At 40.5% G+C, this 23644-nt stretch overlaps 1 protein-coding gene across 4 annotated transcripts in view; it reads left to right on the forward strand.

The window, feature by feature from the left end:
• The first annotated feature begins 284 nt into the window (after positions 1-284).
• Positions 285-23644, forward strand: part of SNX14 (sorting nexin 14) — a 63374-nt gene continuing 40014 nt past the window's right edge. For 2 of the 4 annotated variants that reach the window (XM_055713425.1, XM_055713426.1), the window contains exons 1-6: positions 8650-8839; positions 8942-9062; positions 9915-9991; positions 10104-10182; positions 17178-17221; positions 22315-22402. In XM_055713425.1, coding sequence (XP_055569400.1) covers positions 8700-8839; positions 8942-9062; positions 9915-9991; positions 10104-10182; positions 17178-17221; positions 22315-22402 — 549 coding nt within the window. In that variant the 5' untranslated portion in view covers positions 8650-8699. Of the gene's footprint in view, positions 424-1701; positions 1842-8648; positions 8840-8941; positions 9063-9914; positions 9992-10103; positions 10183-17177; positions 17222-22314; positions 22403-23644 lie in introns of those variants that run through there. The other 2 variants (XM_055713428.1, XM_055713427.1) reach the window with 2 other exon arrangements.

Here is a 23644-nt window from a genome sequence, read left to right on the forward strand (position 1 = left end):
TAGAGCTTGCGTGTCTTAATAGAAGAAAATACACTTCCCTTAATGAACAAAAGGAATTTTATTCCAAGGCTGTCAAATTTAAAAGCCTGTGTCAGACCATAAGGTATGAGAAGGCTGAAGAAGGAATGTGGGAAGGTAGAATATACTTGCCAAAGTTTAGTTTGCTGGGATGGTCTCTCTTTACCGAGTTAAGCATTGGTAAGGCTTTGTATCTTGTTCATCAGCACTGAGGATACACAGGAGTATTTGTTTTTATAGACAGCTTTCAGTGGGGAAAAGTTGTCATTTTCTCTGCAGGTGAGCACGGTGTGCAGCATCTCTGAAGACCCAGTGGGAGATGGGAACGTTCCAGACTCTAGAAGTAATGTGAAGTGAGCATCCAGTGGAGATCGGTGCATGTTCTAAGTTCTTGGTGAAACTCAGGTGAGCAGCTTTGAATTAACACCTTGGACTAAATGCACTAACTCCATGTCTTCCTCCTGCCAAAACTGCTCTTCTAGATAATAACATGACTTTGGTTTTCTGGTTTTCTTTTCCTGGCTTTTAACTATTTCCCTTGGGCTTCAGGGAAGAAGAGAGTCATTACTGTATAGGTAGCTTGACTTCTCCAGACCCAACAAACAACTGAAGGAGAAAATGCAGAGGAGAAGCACAGCTGGGCATTGGTCCCCACTGTTGTGGTCCAGGAGAACGCCAGATACACAGGCTTTTCAGAACAGAGACTGACTGGTATTCCAAGTTTCCTGACCGTATTTCAGATTCTGTGGTGATACATCCCAGAAACACACTGGATGTAGACAGTACACCACAGTATGGCGATAGGTTAGTTTACCATATTCAAGCTGAATGGTGATCAGTGGAGAGCTAACTACTTGTCCTAGGTTTTGGGATTCCTACACGGGCTGCTAGGAAGCTGGATGACACTAGAGAATCCTCTCTCCATTTTGATATCTTCTGAAGCGAAATCTGCTTTTTCAAGGAAGAAACCTTTTTCTTCCCTCTTGTATCTGAACTGTACTGAACCCACCTTGAGGTCTTCAGGTTTATCTGAGGACCCCCAGTTCTGTGTGTTGTGCCGTGAGCTAGCCTATGTGCATCTGTTGAAATCCCAAAGACCTCAGTCTTCCCTTGGAACTTTGGCCAGGGGCAGATTGGAGAAGGAACACTACATACTGGACGTACTTGAGATTAGACTAGAGGACTCGGATTCTTAAGGGGAAGAAAATGTTATTCCTTACAGACTGATATGAAAGATGGTAAGCTGATACTCAAAATGCCCCTTTATCAATATATACTTTAAAATACTTACGTATCTGTGAAAGAGGAAAAACTTCATGTCTAGCATTTTAAAGTTTCTTTTGTACTTCTGTAGAACAACAAAGGTAAGCCAGGTACCTTATACAGTAGCAAGTCGTTCAGTCGCAAATCAGAAACTGATTTAGGAAGCTTCAGAATAGCGGGTGTTAATAATAGTCCCCCGTACGATATCAGACCTTACTAGCTCCAGTGCCTTTCCTAGCTAGAATACTAGTTACTTAAATGGAACATAAAAAGCAAAGCAAAACTTGTAAGTAATGGAGTTTTGCTTAAATTAGCTAAGTCTTCCAAATAGTCCTTGTTTCTTGATTTCACAATTTCTGCCTTTTCCAGACAGCTCAAAGTCCTCTTACCTGCCTAAACATGCACTCTCCTTCCGCAAAGGACACTTTAGGGTAAACCACTGTGCAAGTGGCAAGTCCGCACCATAACCGGGAACTGCATTTGCAGAACATCTGGAGGAATCACAAGTAACTGTTCTTCACTACTCTGGAAGAGAGACCATGGCTTTCTGTCCTGCCAAGGTACGTCTGCTGATAGGCCCACGGAGCGATCGTCTGCTTTTACAGAAGCACCATTAATGGCAGTGCTAGAGGTGAAGTATATAATAATACATGACTTTCCTGTGAAAATGTGTCAGCGTTTGGGGTGGGTGGTGGTGGTGGGGAGGTTTGGTGTACTTTCCATGTACCTTCAGGAACTTGGGCAGCTGTCTGATAAAGATAGATAGCATTGATCAGTTGTGAGCTGTAAAGAAGGTTGCAGATCTTGTTACTGAGTCCCACTTCTTAAATTCTCTCATATTCCTCTTGTAGTGGAGCTTTACCATGCAGCTATATGCTCTGATTATACCACTAAATAAATAATACAGGCAAGCTGCCCGTGTGCTTTAAAAAAAACCCCAAATCTTGTCCTTAATGTATAAGGAGGAATAGCCCTCTGTTCAGGCTGTGTCATTCACTGCATTCTACCTGTTAGAATAAATCAGATTATTTTTTTGCTTTTGTCATATATTCAGTATTCTTGCTAGGGGAACGTAGCATTTATGTCCTGTTGCTTTCTATTTTCTTTAACCTTTCTGAAAATGCCTGAAATTTTGCTGTACATCATTTAAATGGAGGAAAATGTCAGATTGATTCCATACATCCTCTGCCAACAAATGGTAAACAAAACAATATCCTGGTTACGCAGCTGGTTCTGTAACAATTCCCGTAAGTGTTCGATGAAACACTTTTAACTGAAGCACAAGTAACTTTTTGAGGGTGATAATTAATGTTGTTTAACTCTTACCCTGCACTGCTTTTACATACTTCATGTCAGAGAAACGGGCTGCTTGAACTAAAAATACCTCCCTGGAATTCTGACCCGACAAAAATACTCGAGGCATTTACTGCTGTATCCACAGAAGCTAAAGCAACGGGCTTCAGGATACCAGCTCACTAGTCACCAAAAATACCTCCTAACAGATCTCATCACTATTTCTGGGTTTACCTGATTGTTATCAGGACATAACAATGGACATTCTAGCATCAGTAGAAAGCTTTCTTTGATACAGGCTGGCTTACAACAGCAGCCGTTTAGTTACAGTTAGTTGGAGTTCTGTGTGTTGATTAGAACTTCTTGAGTATGTGAAGATTCAGGTTAGGATTTTTTTCACTTCTAAGGTGGAGAAAACCAATCCATCAAAAACTAGAGCTGTGTTCAAATGAGGAAAAAAGGATCATAAGTCTTCATAGGCCACAATGTTAAAATAGTAATACTGAGGTGGGGCAACAAATAGTTAAGCAACAATTCAGGAAGACACTAGTTCTACGAATAAACATAATTTTGAATGCCATTTTGTTGAACAGTTTTGTTCCCCCTGTTGCATCCTGTCCTTACTTCAGCACTGCAAAACAGAAGATAGTAAAATTGGAAAAGGATAGGGAGAACAACAAAGATGGTAAAAGGTACCAAAGTGCTTTCGTGAAGAAAACTCACTGGAGCAGGAATCTTCATTTTGGAAAAGACAGTTTGCTCAGGTAGCCAGAGTATTTTTGATAAACTGATAAGGAGCAATTGTGCTGAGTAGGGAATGATTTTTCACCATGTCTTATAAAATAGTAAATGAAACGTGTGTTTGGAGAACTCTAGTTTCACACACAAGCATAAGTGGTGGAACTCCCTGCTGCATGATTTTGTGGAAGTTCATGGCTGCTCAAAAAGGAACTTGCAGCTTAGGATAAAAAATCATTTCTCAGGATATCCCCAAGGTTGTGAATCGGAGTAAAAGAATTACAGGAAAGTATCCTTGCTATGCTTTTATGACTTCTTCCTAGGTAGGTGTACCCTGATGGCCATCATCACAAACAGAAAGCTCACCTAGATGAACCTTTGGTGATTCAGTACAGCTCTTCTACAAATCCATCAAGTATCCATGTTAAAAACTACACTAGCTTTAAATTCTACAGGTCTCATCATAGTTATGAGGTGTAAGGTGCTACAACACTTCACAATGATTTAACAGAAACGCATGTCATCTTACAAGGATTTTCTTGACACTTTTAATTCAGCTGAAACAAAGGAACGTGGCTCAAGTTCCTCCTCAAACTCCCTACCTGAAAATTTCCCTTATTGACCTCAGAGTTGGTCAGGGGAAATTCCCTTCAGGACCCAATGTAGCTGTTTTCACAAAGTGTGTATCTTAGGGCAGGGTTTTCGATATCCCCATAGTAAGTAAACAGCTTAATTTTTAATTTAGATGGAGCTCTTAAGTATGTCCTATGGCATTAACTATGGTACGGCTCCTGATTTCTTTCACTGACGTTTTCTTACAAATTCTTAACATTCAGCCAGCTTTCCCAGCCCTCCCTCCCTGATCAGCCTAGGTTTCTGAAAGAGATTGTTTTCTAGATCTTTCCCCTGCACATACCAACCAATTCAGCTACCTCATTTAATACTCGATTAAGGTGCATATCCTTTGCTCAGGTGAACTAATATAAAATTTCCATAGACTACACCTTTGCTACATGTTGCCGCAAACCTAATACTAATTTCTTTTAAGCATTTTTCAAATATCTGCTGTATAGTTCTCATGCCTCCCTTCATGTATATTCTCTAATGGTGTGTTTTGCTGTGTTGGTTTTGGTCTTTTGTTTGTTTTTAATTTTGCAGACTTTTGTTTCTTACTGTTGGTAGTCATCTTCTACACTCATCTTGCAACTTTCTGCGCTATATGCTTCTCTTTTAATGTCCCGTGAACTAGTTCATGACAGGACAAATTATTTTCATCTCTAATACCTGAATTCTCTCCAGTAGCTAGTCCATGAGGAATGAATTCAGAAGATTTCTTTTCACATAAACAATGTGAAGAAAAGCTCTGTATATATACTAGTGTTGCTCTGACCGTTTTTACTTTCTCTTGAGAATTACAAGTTCCTCAAGGCAAAACTGCCTCTGACACGCTGGGTTGTTTTTTTTTTCTTCTTCTTCTTCCCAGTGGTACATTTTCCCAAATGGACTTTGCTTGTCCCAGTGAAATTCTAGTACGTTCAGCACTCCTCAGCACCCCTCTGGTTTGCCCAGCAGAAGTAATGATGAATTTTGAGTCGCCTTTTAGAATTGAAACCCCTTAGCCCTTCCCCTTCAGCTTCAGTTGCCTACTGAATCTGTTTCTAAACAAACTGCATTACACAGATTTAAAACTTATGGCAGTTGGCAATTAATTCTTCCACAATTGTGGAGATCAGTGATCTTTTGAGAAGTATGTTGTGCATTTTTGATTTTTTTTTTATTATTATTTTTTAAAACTATTCCTTCCTTCCACTTGCCACTTTGCTGCTTCCTGTTCTGGAGCAGCTGAGCTCCCCCATTCTTCTAGAAGACAACTTGTGTGGGACTTTATCCAGGAATCCAAGCCCCTGTTGCTGTATCCAGCAGGTGTTTGGCCCCAGGTTATTATTTCCTCATCCAGTCTGCTTTCATCGTACAATACTGAGTCAGCGTATGGTCCATAATGTGGCAGTCCAGGAGGCAATTTTAAGAACCTGCACCAGCCACTGGCAGCACACATCCCCATACAGCTGACCAGTACAGGTCTCTGTGGGTGCTACAGGGAGCTGACTGCCATTGCCATAAGTCGGACTATTAGCAGTATATTAACTTAATAAGACAAATGAATGTGACACTTTTTATAACCGTCAAGCTAATTTTGTCTACCTAAGTGCTAATAATTACCCTTCTACCCAAAACAAACCAGAAATCTGTGTCAAATAGATTCTACTTTTTCCCCAAAGTTTGTGTTCCTTTAATCCAGAAGGGCCAAGAAGTGCTGTTAAATACCAATTTTCACCCTAGTTTGTTTTTGCATACAACTGAATTCTCTTACAGACAAGTAAGTTTTGAACGTGAAAATCAAGTCTGAAGTGCCTAGTAATGCTTAATTTTCTTGGGATCTGAGTTACCAGCTTCAGTTTCACTTCTTTACTTAAGCTTAGCTATTTGCTAAATATTTTAAAGTTTTCTTCTAAATGGCTGAAGATAAAGGTTAATATGAAGAAGCCTTATATTTAAACTTATGGAAGGGGCCTGCAAAAATGATGAGGGACTTGTGGGAAATAATTCATAAAGGAAAACTAATTCCTTGGCTAAATGTGAAGGATTACATTATGTAATCCTGGGACAGCTATCCCTGAAAAATGTGTAATGCCTTGAAAAGAGCAAAAGCATACTTGCAGAGTAAATGAAATGCAGTCAGCTGGTGAGAATCTGTGTCTTATAGTCTGCTGCCTAGTTAAAACATGTTTCTTAAGCAAAAAAAAAAAAAAAAGGCACTTTGGTAAATATAATCTCTGCCTTGTAACTGATACTAGTCAGCTAACAAATGTAGCTTTATATTTTGAGTTATGTTGAAGATCTACACTAATACATTTTTTTGAATGCTAGAATATGCAATCCTCTGTTGCTCTTAAATTAAAAATATGGAGAACGGACTCCGTAAGATGACTTGTACGATCAGTAAAAGATCCTTTCACATTTTAAGTATTAGAATAAAATTCAGCTTTCCAGAATAACTCGGTCCTGACCATGTTGCTTGAGAGCCCATCTGCAGATGAATGTTTTCCCCTTCAGTTCTCCAGTTAACACGAGAACCTTAAGTTCTACAAAAGAAGAAAGACTTGCTGTTGTTGGGGAATGGATGAAGTTTCTCACATAAAATGAACAGAATCTTGAAAAGCTTGCTGTTGTCAATATTTCACCTTTGTTCTTGCATGCTTTGTGTTGGAAAAAAACCCTGCACTGTGTCTTTCAGTGTAGCAGAACAATCTGAGTAGTCACAGGGGCAAGGGTTACAGAGGGTGACGGGCAATGCTAATACTGTTTGAAGCAGAGCAGGATGGGATGAAGCAGGTGGTTGTAGCGTCGTAAAGTCTGAATTGAAGGAAATTACAGTTTCTCAAATGGTAAGGTACACTTAGTGCTAAATGTGACTGTGGAGATTCTACACTACATAAACATAATCCTGAAGAGTGAAGCTACAGATCAAAAAAACTTAAACCAGAGTAGAGAACACAAATAGAAGCAGGAGTTAAACTGTTGCTGCTGGTTTGCTGTGCAAGTCGCTTCCTGTGTTACAGATACGTGATGCTGCGAGATCTTTATGAAATATTTTAAGAATTATTTTAACAGTTACTGCTTAGCAAAAACATTGCAAACTGAATTACTAAAAATCACAAGCAGTAAAGCTGAGGATGAAGTAAGCAAGTAGCAAAAAAAATTTCCTCTGAGCAGACTGCACAAAGATTTTCTGTGTGTATGCATCTTATTTTTTTCTAGCAGAAAATGTGGATTGACATGAAATAATACTGTGCAGATGCTCTTAAAGAAATTCAAGCTGACTCTGGGCTTTTGCCAAGCTCTCTGAGAAAGGTCAACATACTGAAGACAAACTGCAGCATTCCACCTGCTGTAGAGGTTAAGGGAAGTGTTGCATAAAATGACAAAACATCTGAGCAAAGATTATGAAAGCTATTTTCTGCTTTTGGTTTCTAGATACTGACTTACCTTCCAAATACTGACTTTTCCTTAGCAGCATTGTTGTGGGGTTTTCACTGAAGATTTGTAAACCCAACTTTTCTGAACAGAAGTATTTCATGTGCGTTTAGGTGCCCTTTGCCCAAATGTGCCTGTGTGGGGCTAATGCAAAATACTTCTCCAAAGTAAAAGCAGGCACTTCTCTTTGAGCAGGTCTTTTTGTTATTTGCAGCTCAGAATCCCCTCTAGGAGATTTCCCAGAAGCTGTTCTAAGCACTTTTATTTTGTCCGTTGGAGTAAACTTCCCATACCCGCTAGTGTCATATTAACTAACTTTTGAGCTTGCCAAGACTGAGTAACTACAGTCACTGAAAGCATTCAGACAGTTTGAAAGGTTGTGGCTCGTGCTGTACCTGAAGGAGTTACTCATGTGAAGTTAGCTTTGAATTCTTCTCACTAGCAAGAAACTGCGTTCCAGGGTTAGTATAGTTCCAATGTCTTAACTTCGTAGGTGTACTGATGTTATGGAGGGCTCTGTTAAAATTGCCTACCCCGTTCCTTTTCTTTACAAGCAATTAGTGAGTTTTGCGACAGGTTTATATGGTTTTAGTGTCCCAGTCAACTGGACGGTTTAGTTTGGTCATCATCTAAATATAGAGCGTTTAATCAGATGTAGCACTTTCTGGCTGCTCGGCCCAGGGAGCCCCTGTTGCCCGCAACCTAGGTATTTATAACTAGGTACGCTTTCTGTCATCAGAGATCTTCTATTTACAGGGCTTAGCACAGTATGTGACACAGCAGAGCTCCAAATGCCACCCGAGCGCGTCACCGGCGGGCTGCGGGGCGGCTCTCGGGGAGCCCCGCGCTGCCCCGGCTCCGGCCGGGCTCGGCCCTCCTCCGCTCCCCCGCGCCCCTCGGAGCGCCGCTCCTCCCCGCCAGCCGCCGCCGGGCCCGCCCCGCGCCCCCCGCAAGGCTGAGGCCCCCCGCAGGCCTCGGGGCGCTCCGGCTCCAGCGAGGCGGCGGCTCGCCGCGGCCGCCCGCCCCCGCCCCGCCCCTGCCGCCTCGGCGACACCCGCCTCCCCCGAGCTGCGGCGCCGGACGGGGGGGGAGAAGGCGGGGCGGGAGCGCCCGGCCCGGCAGCCGCACCGCGCTCTTGGCCCGCGGGCCGGGGCGCCTCACCCACCTCCCGCCGCCGCCACGTCGGGCTGCCCCCCGCCAACAACATGGCGGCCGCCGGCCCGCCTGGCGCCGGCGCTGCCGTCACGTGCCCGCCGTCACGTGCCGCGGGGGCCGGAAGCGGCGCGGCCCGGAAGCGGCGCGGCCCGGCATCCCCTGCGGCCCGGCCGGCCCCGCGCGGGGCAGCGGCCGCCATGGGCTGGCTGCGGGCGGCCGGGCAGCGGCTGCGGCAGCGGGCACGGAGCGCCGAGGTGCTGCGGGAGGTCTGCCGGCAGTACCCGCTCTTCTGCTGCCTGCTGCTGGGGCTGGGCGCCGCCACCCTCCTCCTCAACCGGTAACCGGCCGGGCGGGCTGGGGCGGGGCGGGCCGGGGTGGCGCCGCCGCGGCGCCGCCGCACCGTGCCGGGCCGTGATGTCGCCTTCTGTTTGTCTGTAAGGTACCTGCATGTCCTCATGATCTTCTGGTCGTTCGTGGCTGGCGTCGTCACCTTCTACTGCTCGCTTGGACCGGATTCCCTGTTGCCCAACATTCTTTTTACAATAAAGTATAAACCCAAGGTAAATATGTCTGTTAACGTTCTTTGAATTTGGTACGAATTTATACTGGGCTGCAATTGCTGTGTAACTCTGGCTGCTTTCACAAGTGCACCTGTCAGTACAGCTGGTATTCACTGACATGGCTATTTAGAAGCAAAACCACAATGATTGAGACTTTGGATTCTTCATACGTTTCTGCATAGTCCCATCAGATCTCTGTATAGCTGTGAAGCCCGCTGGGCAGGGCGTTCATGGATGCTGTTTGATGTTTCACTCATTTTTCAGTGTTGGCACCTGAGTAGCAAGTAGTTGAGAAATTACATAGTTGTATTCTCTTTTATCAAGTTTGGGGTTTTTTTCCCTAGCGATCCTTTAACTTTGGCAAGCCAGTGCCAAGTCCTCTTTGCTGATTGTAATCAAACCAGAAAGTAGTGCTGTGTTTCGAAGAAAAAAAAACCCAAACCAATAAAACATTCCCAAAGGAGATAACTGTTTTCTAACTTAAAATGTTTTAATGTAGAATTTTATAGGACTAAGAATGTTATAGTTGTAATAGCTCAAGTCTGCGAGTAAGGTAATTTTGCAGAGAAGCCAGCTGGTCTGTTACTAGACCAGCAGATTTATGGAGACATGACTGGAGATGTGAAAGGGTATCTACCTGCTCAAACTTGATTTTAGTGGAAGCAGTTTTTCTGTTTGGTTGTTTTTTCTCATACCATGCCTCGTTATCTTGTTTTCTTGCTGGAGGAACAACTTTGTCTTTATGCTGTTCGGTTTTCTGTAGCTGTATAAGATGAAATTCATGAATGTATCAACATATTAAGAGAGTAATCATTTCAAAGAATGTAAACTTGTCCAAATATCTTCTCTTAGCAATTAGAATTGCCGGAGCTATTTCCCCACGGCCATAGTTGTGCTGTATGTGGCAAGGTGAAATGCAAGAGGCACAGGTAAATTAAATACGTGGCACCGGTAAGCTTGGTATTTCTTATATTTTGTACGTAGCTGTAGGAAGCTTTCTATGAAATACTGTTGCATCAACTTTTCCATTCTTTCCTGCAGACCTACTTTGCTTCTGGAAAATTATCAGCCATGGCTGGATCTGAAAGTGCCTTCCAAGGTTGATGCATCACTCTCAGAGGTAATTGCTGCGTCGTTTTCTTAGTGCCTTGAAATTCATTGCGTTTTTATTATGTATGTCTTAGACCTATTAATTCTGGTTCAATAGATAGTTCAGATGTGCTTCCTGTGCATGTTAGCTTGTTTCTGTAAAATTCAAAGCAGAAGAACATATACTGGGAGCAGAGAGGCGAGATGGCCTGCTTGTTAATGCAGTCATGACTGTTCTGTAGTAGCATGCATAGAAGAAACATCTATGTAAACTGGGAAGTACATGGGAAAGAACATTGATAACTGGATGTGTCCAATTCTGAGAAAGTTAAGGATTTCAGTCTGCCTAGTATTTTGAAGTGGAGGTTAAGGGATTATTTGCTCCAGCTACAAAATTTTTGTAATGAAGATGGTAATTTCATGGTAGCTGATTTCACATCATCAGACAAAGCTGTAACAAAATCTGTCTAAAAAAGAAAATAGTAGATTTACTGAAAGAATAGCATAAACACCTGTTTTTTAAGATGGCTGTAAATCAGGAGTTTTGTTTTGTTCTTTTCTCTTTAAGAAGAACTATCCAAAGAGCCATTGTTCTTTGGGTTTGGTTTTTTCCCCTTGATTGGTAATTGATGAAATATATTGGCAGCTAAATAAATAATATTTTCTCCTTTTTTAAAGCTAGGAAAATATGCAAGCACATCTGTAGCTTAATGTCCATTTATTTAGAATTAGAACTTTGAGGTTCTGTGGTAGGAGGATGAACAATTGGCCTGTCAGAAGTGAGAAGATTCTTGCATGTCAGCTCTTGCAATTAACAACGTGGTGTGTGAAGTAAAAAGCTGCGTGCAGTTATGGTATAAGCTAACACTTCAATTCAGCTGTGCGTGATGGTCTCCTGGGCACAGCCCACAGCAAGAGTAGCAAAAGAGTGAAAACCTTAAGGGAAGGGAGGGTTGGACAGTTGAGAATGTTTTTTAAAAAAAACACAGATAACAACTTGTTGACTTCCTTTGGTTTAGCGCAGTAACTTCCTCTGCAATTTCGGAAGCTAGCATTTATTCTTTTAAACTTACTTAAATCTATTTTTTTTTTAAATAAGTTTTGGCTTAAGTGTATTAAAATATTAATATTGCTGAATATATAATTTTAATAGGTTTATTGTTTTAACCTCCTGTTTTAGTAATAGAATGGAAAATAAACGCTTTATGCATGTAGTATTTTTGGAATTTTGGGCGGCAAATAGCTGACACATTTTACCAAAGGGTGTGGTAAATGCTGAAGAACCAGAAATTTTCCTGTTTAGCTTAAATGGGAATTTAATGCTAAAAAAGTTCTTTGTATTATGTCATTCATAAGAGATACTAGTAGATACCATAACTATCTTCTCAGACTGATCGTTAAAATGTGTTGCTACACATTGGCGTTTCGTATTTGATTGTTGTTGCTGTAGTTCTGCTTTTACCAAAGTGGTGTGGACTGTTCTTTGCTGTTTTTTTTTTTTTTTTTACTTCAGTGACAGGTCCCTGGCCCCGCTTTATTTAGTGATACAGACAGCTTTTGTACATCTGTGCCGTGTTTCTCATTCTTTTCTTTGGGTGCTTAACTAGAGGGAAGTGCCAGACCCAGGTTCTGTGCCTTGCTGGGGCAGTGAGCCAGGGTAATCATCTTTGATGGACCCAAACAAGCCGTCTGTTTGAGCCACCATTTTCACCTGTGTAGGATACTGTTTGGAGTGAAAAATCTCATTGCCTTGTTCCCTCTTGTAGCTATTGCGTACTGGTTAAAAGGGTAGCGGGAGTTCTACCGACACTGGATTATTCCTCTTGACCATCTGCTCTGGGGATGCAGTGTGTAATGTGTGTCTGGAATTGGATAGTCTGCTTTAGGTTGGAAGGAGAGACTGCTCTTACTTTCTTTTGTGGGTTGGTCATACGTTAGAGGGAAGCTGATACGGTGAGAATTAAGACTAATGAGATTCTAAAGAAGTGCAGAGTGCAACCTGCTTCTGAAAAGCAGATTCTTCAAGTACTTGGAATAATTCTGGGATTTTTTTATTCTGGATTAGTTTTTCTAGTTCTTCCTTTTCAGGTTGAAGAATTTTGGCAATGTTCTCATTTCCAAGTGTTTCTAATTTGAATCAGTTGTATAGTCTTTAAGCTTGTGTTTTCAAGTGCTTGCAGAACAATTTAATACACATTCAAATCAGGAGGAATGTGAGTTGTTCTCACAAGTACGGATTTTTCTCTTGGATTCTGATGACAATTTGTCTCACTTTGCAAATTCTTAATGTTTTACAACCTTGTTTTGGTTATCTAGCTGCTGCACATGGTTTAAAACAGTAAGAAAAGCCTGTGCTTGGACTTTCTTCCCCCGCTCATTTATGTTTATTATTATAGTTGAGCTCTAAACTGCCTCAACCATGCATCTATCAGTATTTGATAGTTTGGGCTGTATCCTGTGTGAGAATAGTGCAGTGACCTAAGTGTAATTTTATTTCCTATTTCTAATCCATTGGGCTCTATGTTAGTTTCCCCAGCGTTTCCTTTCTTTGTGAGTTAGGATGTGATATCTGTTGGCCAGTTTTATGTTGTGTATGATTTCGGGTGCTACAGATTGTATAAGGGAGAATTGAATTCTATTATTCAGTTAATGAACTCAGCTCTTTCCCTACCATCTCACTTTTGCTGTGTGAGGGATGATTGCAAGTCAAATCTGGAAAGCTGCTCTGCTACTCTTGATCAGCGTCATGAAAGAAATGCCTTACTGGATCAAGGTGCTGTCTGTTGATCTCACAAACCTTTCTTTAGTTTGACTTGGTTATGGGACCAGAATTTTATCTCTTGTCTTTATTTTTTTTTTTTAAATTTATTTTCTAAAAGTAAGATACAGACAAATGCATGACAAGACATCAGTTATTGTCTGAACGTGCTCTTTGCCAGTCTTAAACTCTTGCAGCAGCGTAGTGGCCTGCATGCTTTTTTATTAGGAATCTCTTGTTCTACCCTCAGAAAGTTGCCTCAGCTATCTAGTTGTGCTGTCTTCTAAGGCTTTTAAGATTGCTTTTGTGGTTTACTTATCATATCCTTGCTCCTTTCCAGTCTACCTGAGCCTGGTAGTTCTGACCTGTTACTGAATTGTTCATTACTCAGCTTTGTAGTTCCTCCTCCTGACAACTGGGGTCTGTTCTATGGCAGTCCAGAGAAAGCTTGTTCAGCAGCGAAGAATGACAAGTGCGCAGTGTCGTAGTGCATGCTAGAACATAATTTCTCTTTGTTTTTTCTTCAGCTGCTGCTTACAGTGCTACCTGCTGCCTTTGGTTTTACACTTGCAATCTCTTACCAATTCAAAACTGCTTATGCATAGTAGAACCAGTAATTTTGTAAAATACTTGAAAAGTAGGTAGGCTTTACCTGAAATGACTCATAGTTTGTATTTAAAACCAGAGAATAATACTTTACAGACAAGGAAATTGCTTATCGTTAGCTGCCATTCTTTGAGGTGTCTGATCTACTCTGTTGGCATGTGTTCGTAGCATGAGTAGTTGAGCTTGAATAGTATTGTTGGTGTTGCTAGAATGGAAGTGGATACACATACCCTGCTTTTGTAGTGCTTTATTCAGTGGATGGTGTGACAGGTTTATTTCTGACTTGCAGAAGCACACTGATGCAGTCTGGAAGGCTCATAGGGTTCATGGGAAGGCTGTATGCTCTGAACTCCAGTTACTGGCAGTCAATGACCTGTTATTACTTGAGTGCTTGTGTTTTGCAGTGTGGATGATTTCACACTGGAGCACTCTTTTAGCTTCTGTACAGCACCTTGGTGTGATGGAGACTGTGTAGATAACTTGAGTTCTAGTAGAATGTGCCTTGGCCTGCGATATCAGGACCAGTGATATGTGGACTTCAACTGCATTTCTGTCTCTGTGCGCGCTGCTTCTGGGTCTTCCGCTAGTGGGTTTATCTGTATGGCATTGTCCTGTGGAAACATTACCATAAACCCCTTACTTGCAGTGTGACTGTGGAAGTGGAAGATAACAAGAGAAACACTGGCAAATGTTCATGGGGTAAATCTTGAAGAAACCTTATCCAGAGTGCGATGGGTCATCAGGTCTTGTGTCTTCCCTGCCTTCCTTGCTGATGTAATAACCACAGGAGGATGATTCTCTGAACGGTGTGTGTTTGGCATAGCTAGCAGAAAGAATGAGATTTCTCACTGTTGGAAACAATTCTAGTGGCTTTAGAAGCCTCTGGACTGTAGGCAAACAAGTTATGTTAGCATCTGAGGACCTGGAACTGCAGCAACACGCGCTGAAAGCCTGATGGACAGGCTGTTGGTTCCAAAGTAGTAGTCATGGTTAAAGAAAGCTCTTTCAAGAGGAGTGCGCTGTGCTCCCTTTGAGTACATGGTCTTGTGCTCGAAGGCTGTCCAAGCGGAAGATGTCATTGCTCTTGATGAGGAGGCACATTGTAAAAGTGGAGGAAGAAAGAAAAGGGATCCTTTAATAGATCACAGAATCATTTATATTGGAAAAGACCTTTAAGATCATCAAGTCCAGCTGTTAACCTTGCGCTGCCCAGTCCACCACTAAACCATGTCCCCAAGCACCACATCTACATGTCTTTTGAATACCTCCAGGGATGGCGACTCCACCACTTCCCTGGACAGCCTGTTCCAATGTGATGCACAGTATGGATTTTTCTGCAGGCCTTTGCTTTTGAAAGGCACTTTTTTGGAAGAGTCTGCAGTTTGGGCCCTGAAAGAGGTTTGTTTTGGTAGAAACTCTGCATGAACAAAAATAATGTTGCAGTCAGTACATGCAAGAGTGACATTTCTATGGAATAAATCGGTGGGTTATGTACTGGCAGTGCTGTGGAAGGCATCAGGGGAATTGTTCTGAGTAGTCTGATCTGTTGCTCTTAAGGTCAATGGTCTGTGTTTGCTGACTGGAGCTGGATGCCATCTCCCTCCTGTTGTCTGAAGATTAACTTCCAAACTAGATTCTCTGGGATTTCTTGATCTTTTCTGGACTGGGAAGTAAAGCATGTGTTGTGATCTCCCCCCACCCCTCCACTCCACTTTTAATGGAAATACGAGATTTTGAGGGAACACACAATACTTAGCCTATCCATCCATCATCAACACATGATCATATTACATTTTCAAGATCTAATACTGCTATGGCACGTAAGGGTAGGAGAAAAGTAATTGTTGGCTTTTGTTTGGTGCACAACACAGACATCTAAAGTTATCCCAAACTGGGAAACATCCTTGTGGAGAGAGGGTGAGGGGAGGGCTCAGTATTTCTCTTTCAGCCTTAAAAACAAAGGGAGGAAAATAACTGAAATGGATAAATTGGAAAAGAGAGAGTATCTTACCAAATTTGAGTAGGTGATATTCTTTGTAATGAAGAGAGGAAAAAGACTTTTCATCAGATGCTCAAGTCTGAGGAATTGAGAGGAATTTAAAAGGCCATAGTGTGCATTTTATTGGGTGTGCTTTTATAATAATGGGTAGAACAATGGCATGTAGTGCCCTAAAGGCAGTATATATTTAGTAAGTCTTGAATTCTTGCCGTGCATTACACTGTGAATGAGTGTAGCAGCAAATCTCTTAAGAAGAATAATACTTATTTTCATAAATGACACTTGTACATCAACTGCTACATTCAGCTTTCCTTCCAAACAGATTTTACATTTTTCTTTGAACGCGGTAGCTTCTTTTGCAAAACTTTCCTTCTGTAGAATATGGCACAGCAGCCTCACGTAGCAACATACGTATTCTCTCTTACTACCCTGATCAGCCTTGATGCTGCTGGCAACAAAGTGATCTCTAAAGCAGTCACTCAAATTAAGGGATACCTTGTGACAGGAGAAGGTAGTATGGACTGTATCTTGGGCTTCTAGTGAAGGAGGAGAGATCCTCCTTCCTGTTCCTTCTTTGTGTTTTGTTTTTTTTTTCCTCAGCACTGCCTGATGTTTCCCCTTCCCTTCAGAAGTTTTCTTTTTGCTAATCGCGGTGCAAGGACTGTGACAGTTACTTGAAACTTTGTGTAGGTGTAAGGAGAGATGTCAGAGCTGCAGTCTCGCTAGCAGTACACCTTGTGCCCCATCGATTGAACAGGGACTGTCGCCTCCTCTGCCTCCCTCCCTTCTGTGATGGACCAGGGTGTGCCTGTGACATGGCTGCAACAGCACCGGTTCTTCCTGATTAAACCAGGTTTTCTGGCATGGGAAAGGCAACTACAGTCTTGACCTATGAAGAATAGATTTGACGGGAAGGATGGAAAAGCTTCTCCTACAGACATGCACGTAGGTGGCGTATACAGGGGCTAGGAACAGGAGGGAGAAGGCCGTGAGGATACATGTAGGACAAGAACTTTGGGAAGTGCTCCAGCTGGGACTTCAGGAGATGGCTGGACCATAAAGCAGGCTTTGTTGAAAGCTGTGGTGCAGGATGTGGAGAAAGAAGAATGGCTTTCCTAGGAATTGCTTTTTAGGATTCTTCCTTTGCTTTTTTGTGAGCGGTGAGCGTACAGGATTGACTGTCCCACTTTGAGGGTGGGAGAGAGCTGGAAAAGGTAGGTGTGGTTGGATAAAAACAGGTGGAGATGTGTATAAGTGGTAGGATGGGTAGCTGTGCCTGTGGGACACTCCACACTACGTCAGAAAAGAACAAGGACTGATTGGAAAAAGTGGGAAAGGGCTGTTTGAGGTAAGATGACATTTTTCATAGCATTTGCCTCACAGAGTGGCCATGGCACTGTGCTTCGTGTTGTCGGTAGTAAGAGTGGCAGCTGTTTCACATTGATAGCAGGTTAAACCACCACTTTGTTGCAATTTGCCCAAAGTACTGATTATTATGCAAAATTATTGATCTCGCAATAGGATTGCAATGTACACGTTTGTATGTTAAAGTTTTATGATGTATGAATTATGTTCTTTGAGTTTTGGAAGGTGTGCTTTTGCCTCTTCTAACAAGGATTTATGGTAATTTGTTTTGTAATGTGGTTGTCTTTGTTCTGCACAGGTGCTTGAGTTGGTGCTGGAAAACTTTATTTATCCATGGTACAGGTATGAGCTTTACCTAAAAGTTAACTGGTTTTGACTCTCAAATATTTGTCAAACTGTTTAAGAAATAGTCACCTGAAAATAAACATTTCTGTTTCTTTAGTAAAAGTGCATATATAAAGCATACTTTTAAGTGCTACAGTTTCACCATTTTATTGTCTCTTAGCAGAGTAGAACAACAGGTCTTGTAATAATTTGGGCATGGTAGAGGTGGTTCTGAAATTTTATTTCATCCTGAAACCACTTTTAGATTATTCATTTTTATATGTTAATTTTCTGATAACTCAGAAGTACATATGGCTTTATTAAAATTTGTGTAAAAGCTCAGACACACCCCCCCCCAAATTTATTTCCAGATAGAAGCATACTGATCTTTCATATTGCTTAAAAAAAAAATAAAAATCACTTTACAATTTTTTGAAAACAAAAATTCCACTTTTGATTAATACAGAGAAGGTGTTTTGAACACGTTGTGGCCATCTTCTTGCAGAACATCTGATGTGAGTGGTTACGCTGAGCTGAATAGAGTAGTACTGTGTAAATAACTTTAAAACAGTGTATAAAGGAAAACTTGTGCTAATTCTTTTTTGGTTTTTTTGCCTTGTTCCTTTAATATTAATTAGTGTTTCAGAATGCTTTGCAAGAAGATACAAAAAATATTTTTACTTGATTGTGCTTGGCATTAATGTGTTAAAACACAATTTTGCCTTAATTCTGACTTTGACTTTTTTCATTGGATGGAAACGTTTAGTTTTGTGCTAAAAGAAATTGCAACTTTTTTTTTTTCTTTTACGCTGTTTTTTTCTGTCTCTCTGGGATCTAAAACTTTCTGGGCAGATGATTTTGCCTGATTGGTTTTTAATTGTGGCTGATAACTGCATCTCTCGTGTCTACCTTTATATGATTAATACTCCGAAGTATAAAACTTAACTGCCTACGCAAACAGCAGAGGGAGCTTTAGCACCGTGTATTGTGAATGATCAAGTTGAAAAATTCAAGGTTTTTAGCTTTCAAATAGAGAAGACTAGAGTGTGTTCCGTTGAGCTGTTTGATAAAGTAACAAATGTAAGGGAACCAACTTTTGTATTTCATAATTTGACATTAGGTGGTTTTGGCTGGTGGAAGGTGTCTTCAGTGTCTTTGTTTTGGACTGACAAGGAAACTTGAATTCCACATATTACTTACATCTCTGATGCTCAAGACAGTGGAAGTCTGGAATACATTGTATGGTGGGGACAGTAATAGGCAGTGCAAAACATCATTGTTATGCAGCTAGCCAGCCTAGGTTCTGCTCTGTTTTGCCCTCAGGTGAGCTGTATAGATGCTCCTACACTATCTCTAGTTTTACGTGGCTGTACCTCTGGATTTTGAACTGGCTCCATAAATTCACACCGTGCTGATCAGATCTAATAAGCTTTCCATGAACCTGAAGTATTGGGAGTTCAGCGAGCTATAATGCAGTTCTGCAGGACACAACTTGGTCCTGGAAGGCTTGCTGGTTTCAGTGTAACAGTAGTAGTGTCAGATCTGGTTTCACTCCCTCTAGACATTTAGGTGTTTCTGTGCTTTCCTGTATTTCCAGCGACAGTCGTGCAGGGAGGCTTGAACTGTTTGTGTGTGGCCGTTTGAGGTCTGTCTCATAGAGCATGTGAGTTCTGACGTCTTCTGCTTAGGTGTACCTACACTGTTTGCATAGCTCAGCTCACCCTGGAGAAAGAACTCTTGCATTCATGGAATGTTTCTCCTGAGCTAACAAACCTTACTGACTTTAGATAACTTTTCACAGAGCCAAATCAGAAGCCTTTGCATCCAGACTACCCTTACGTATCAGTGTGGGTAACCACCAGCAGGCAATTCAGACTTGCCAGACTAGGCTGGTAAAACAGTTTGCTGCTTTCACTTGCAGAAAAGTCTGGGCATAAATCCTTATGCTAGCTGCCTCCCTTTCAAGTGAAGGCATTTGTGCAGAAGCTACCCCTCTCTCTTTTTTTTATTGTGCCCTGCCAGCTGATGCTGTCTTGCAGCACCTTGCACACTCTGGACGTTAGAGAGGTAACATGATGTATGTCACTTGGAACCCCAGGAAGTGTAACACTTACCAGACGTGTATATTACAAGATAAAATCATGGATTTGTTGCTTGGGAAATAAAGTGCTGCAAGCAGGGGAAAGCTGTGGTCTGTTTTTTTTTTTTTCCATTAATAAACTGTGTAAGAATTTGTAATATTTTATTAGCTGGTTAAAATTTAGAGGCAAACGTCCCTAAACTTGGATCAGTTTAGGGGAGTGAAGATTAGTACTTGAAATCCACTGAAATAGGTAGACCTGTGTGCATTTTTTTGTTTGGTATTTTTCAAAGTATTTATACTGGTTATGTTGAAATATTTGTGTTAAGATTTTTTTTCAACTATGTGAGAAGAATAGAGCATAATTGTAAGTAATGCAAGTTTGTAGAGTTACAAAACACTGGTCTGAGACTGCTGCTTATGCTGTATATACCTTGCTTATACCAAGCTCATTTTGAATAGGAGAGTTTGAAGTTTGAATGAGTTGCTCTGTGCTTTACTGCATTTTTTTGGTCATTGATGCTACTGTGACTCCAGTTCTCTCAGACTAGGTTAGAATCCAGTGATTACCACGTTTTTGTAATACGTTACTATGAAAACATTTTTTCTTTGATAGTGACTGAAACCAGTGTTTTCACATATGGCGCTGCTTCTATTTTAAATGCAACAAAAAATCAGGATTTTTGTTGAGTTACAAACCATAGCTTTACAGTTTTATCGGCTTGCAACTTATTTTCTTCATCTTTTTGATAGGAGTTGGCCAAATTTTCTAAGAAATACTTGACACACAGAGGGGAAAAAATCCCTTTGCTATTTGTGCATGGCTTTCATTTATCAGTAGATGCCATAAGATTTTGTATGCAATAGCAGCTGGGTGTATCTCTTTTCAGACATTGGACTCAGTAACTGTTTACAATTAACAGACTGAGACTTTTTATTTTAGCAAATCTCTCCGTTACACTGACAGTTATGTTTTTAAGTTTTTCCTCAATTTTTGGGAAAATGCAGTTAATTTTTACAATGTTTCCAAGTGAGTACTTTGGACCTCCCACTGTGTCGCTAGGGATTTGAGATTTTTCAGGTTCTTTATTTTTTTTTCACCAGTCATCAGTCTGCTGATGATTAAAAGAATGTCTGCAAACCTACGGCACATTGTGAAAGTACGTGGCATCAAGTCATGTCCAAGTAGAATTAGCCAAGATACTGGTTATCCAAGGGCCAAGAAAATAACAACTTCTTGATCCAAATTACTTTGTGTATCTTGTTGTCTGTCAAATACTAGTAACACAATCATACAATCTGTTTGCTAATCCCTTGGCTTCCTTTGACAATGTGGGTATTTGTGAAGCATATTGCTTACAAAATGTCAGCTGCTGATCTTAAAGCAAACCTTCCCCTACAGTATTCTTATCTGCATGTGATTAGCTGTTGGAGGATGGTTGTATTCCTTACGCCAGACTGCTTTCTTTGAGGTGCTTTTTCATGCAATTAGTTGTATACTTTGATCGTCAGGTCACTGGTTGAAATGCTATATAACCCAGGCTAATATTGCTTTAAAAAATCAGATTATGAGTAATATCACATGATGTTACAGGCATAACATTTTTATTTTTCAAATGTACTGTTGTTGCTTGTAATGATATTTTTTTAAAGCAGATATTTGCGTTTACTAAACATGCAAAATTTTATTACTAAAACTGTGAAAGCAGGATGTAAGTTTCTTTGTTGTGTTATTACGCAGCTGTTATGCTGCAGTTTTACTGATAGTCGTACTCTAATGTCCATATATGCTTAAATGCCGGTAGATTTTTACTCTTCCGGTTGCATTTGTGGAATGCTGTTATCACGGTCTCTTTTTTTCCACTCGGTTTAGTTGCAGTTTCTGCATCTAAGACTTAGTGTGTTTCCCATTTTCATTCAGTTTTCCAAAAAAGATGAGGAGTTAGGTATTTTTATTCCTGAATCAACTTTTAAGTATTTTTGCTATGATTTTCCACTAAGCAGACTGTTGCAGCAGATGGAAACTGGCAAGCCAGATGAAAAGTTTAGATGATATTTTGTCTTAGGTGTTTGGGAATCTGTTTCAATTCTTCTTTATTACTTTGTTTCCAAGCAGCAACCATGTTAAGTAATTACAATTCTGTTCCAAGCAGCTATAGGTTGAGGTTTTTGTTTTGTTTTCTTTGTAATTGATGGTTTCACATATCATGCTATATCAAAAGTAGATCAACTAAAAAAAAAAAAAAAAAAAAAAGTCTGTCATTTGTTGGTTTCCTGCGCTGTGCTTTCTTTTCTTTTCTAAAAAATGGCAGTCTCTGTTTAGACCAGAAATAGGCCCAATTTTATATTTAGAAGAGAGAATGTTATTGTATTAAATAGCATCTAAGTATTAGAACTTGTTGAAAAAATAGCAATGCAAGTTTTTTATTGGAAGAGGCAGAGTTGAAACATGAGGGATGTACCTATTTCATTAAAAGCTACATGAGAAATTACCAATTTTATAGTAAAATTTAAAAGAAGTTAACAAAGCCGGATTTCTACTTAAACAAAGGAAAATTATTTGAAATCTCAGAGTACAGAAGGTCTTGTAGTATGCAATATGGAAAATCTAATTTTGACTGCCTTGACTGGGGTAAGTGCTTGCAGTACTCTTATTCCAAAAGCTTTGTTGATACTAATTCAGTTTCACTTTGTGTTACTGAACTAGGAAACAATCGCATGTGCGGAAAATAAGTTAGATTTTACTCAGTCAAAATCATGCAGACAGTATAGTAGAGCAGGAATTGCTATATAATTCCAGTTTACTGATGTATTTCTTAAGCCATTGTTATGTGCCCAAGCATGATGGGATTGCTGTGTATTTTACTCAGAGGACTGCTCACTCTCTGTCCACACTTTGTAGCTTTCATTTCAGTTAATGCCCATTGAACACTCTGAGAACAGTCGATGTTTTTATTCTAGCCTTAAGTAGTGCCAAATGTGCTGTAGTTGGATTATATGTATTTTATTCTGTTTTCTTACAACACTGCAGAAATATTACTGATGATGAATCCTCAGTGGATGAACTGAGAGGCACGCTGCGGTTTTTTGCATCTGTGTTAGTTCGGAGAATTCACAAGGTAAGGTGACTTAAAGGTATTAATGTTGGTTTTCCATGAGAAATAACTGATGTCCATATGTAGAGAGTTCTTCAATTTTTTTTAAAATGCTGATTCCAAAGTCAGTCTTACAGAGAGTATAGGCAGTTTCCACTGAATTGTCTTTTTTGCGGTCTTCATTACCTCATTCTGGAGCTTATCCCATTCTTGGTTATTTAACCATCTTTGAAGGTTCATCAGTGGAAGTGTTTAATATCTGGTTGGATGGGGCTTTGCGCAGCCTGATCTAATGAAAGATGTCCTTGCCCACGGCGGGGGGTTGGACTAGGTGATCTTTGAAGGACCCTTGCAACCCAAACCATTATGTGATTCTAGCAAATGGATATATTTTTTTACACCAGTGCAAGGCATTGTTAAAACCTTGGAATGATCTTTTAGCTGTCTTCTAATGACTTAATCAAAGTGGAAAAGATTTTGACAATTATTGAAAAAGAACTGTTAGAAAATGGTTAGCAGTGTACCCATCTCATAGCTTCTGCTTGCTTGACTTGTTTAAATGCAGACAAGGTCCTTACATTGTCTATAAAGAGTATCAGAATTAAAACAGGTATCATTCTGTTATTAATGTAGTTCGTAAAAAACATTTTGAAGACTAAAAGATTCAACTTTTTTATTCGCTGTGTTTAATATATTAACATATGTACTCTCTTTTCTGGTAGAGTGCTTCAAGCCAGCTTTCTGGCTGTTCTAAGCCAGAAGAGTTACTCAGTTTCCAGATTTATTCAGTGCTGGCTCCATTGTTGGAGCAACTACCATAAATATGTCTTTTTTTTTTCCCCCCCCCCCCCCCCTCCTTAGTAACAGCAATGTTTCCTGACCTACAAGTTGTACATGTACTCTGTCATAACTGATTAACAGCCTGATTCTGTCCTTGTTGTATATCAAATCCAGATGACTTTCTTGTTTACTCTAACTCAAGCATGTTGCTTTTCTAAAGTGAATATGGGAGAAGGTTAGGAAATGTCCGTGTAACACAGACATTATATGGAGGTATGAAAGTGGAGTAAATCTTTCAAAGTGAAAATCTAGAGCAAGGTCTTGAAATTTAATTTTGAGTTTTAATACGTGTGGGTATTAGTTGCATTGTTAGTAGATCCATTGTTGATTCAGAAAATTATGATGTCTCCTCTATTGATCAGGTAATAAGATATTACTGGTGTTATCTCAGATCAGCTATAGCATCTTTAAGTAGTGTTAATTTAC

This window comes from Falco cherrug, chromosome 6 (genome assembly GCF_023634085.1).
Source record: "Falco cherrug isolate bFalChe1 chromosome 6, bFalChe1.pri, whole genome shotgun sequence".
Classification (NCBI taxonomy): Eukaryota; Metazoa; Chordata; class Aves; order Falconiformes; family Falconidae; genus Falco; species Falco cherrug.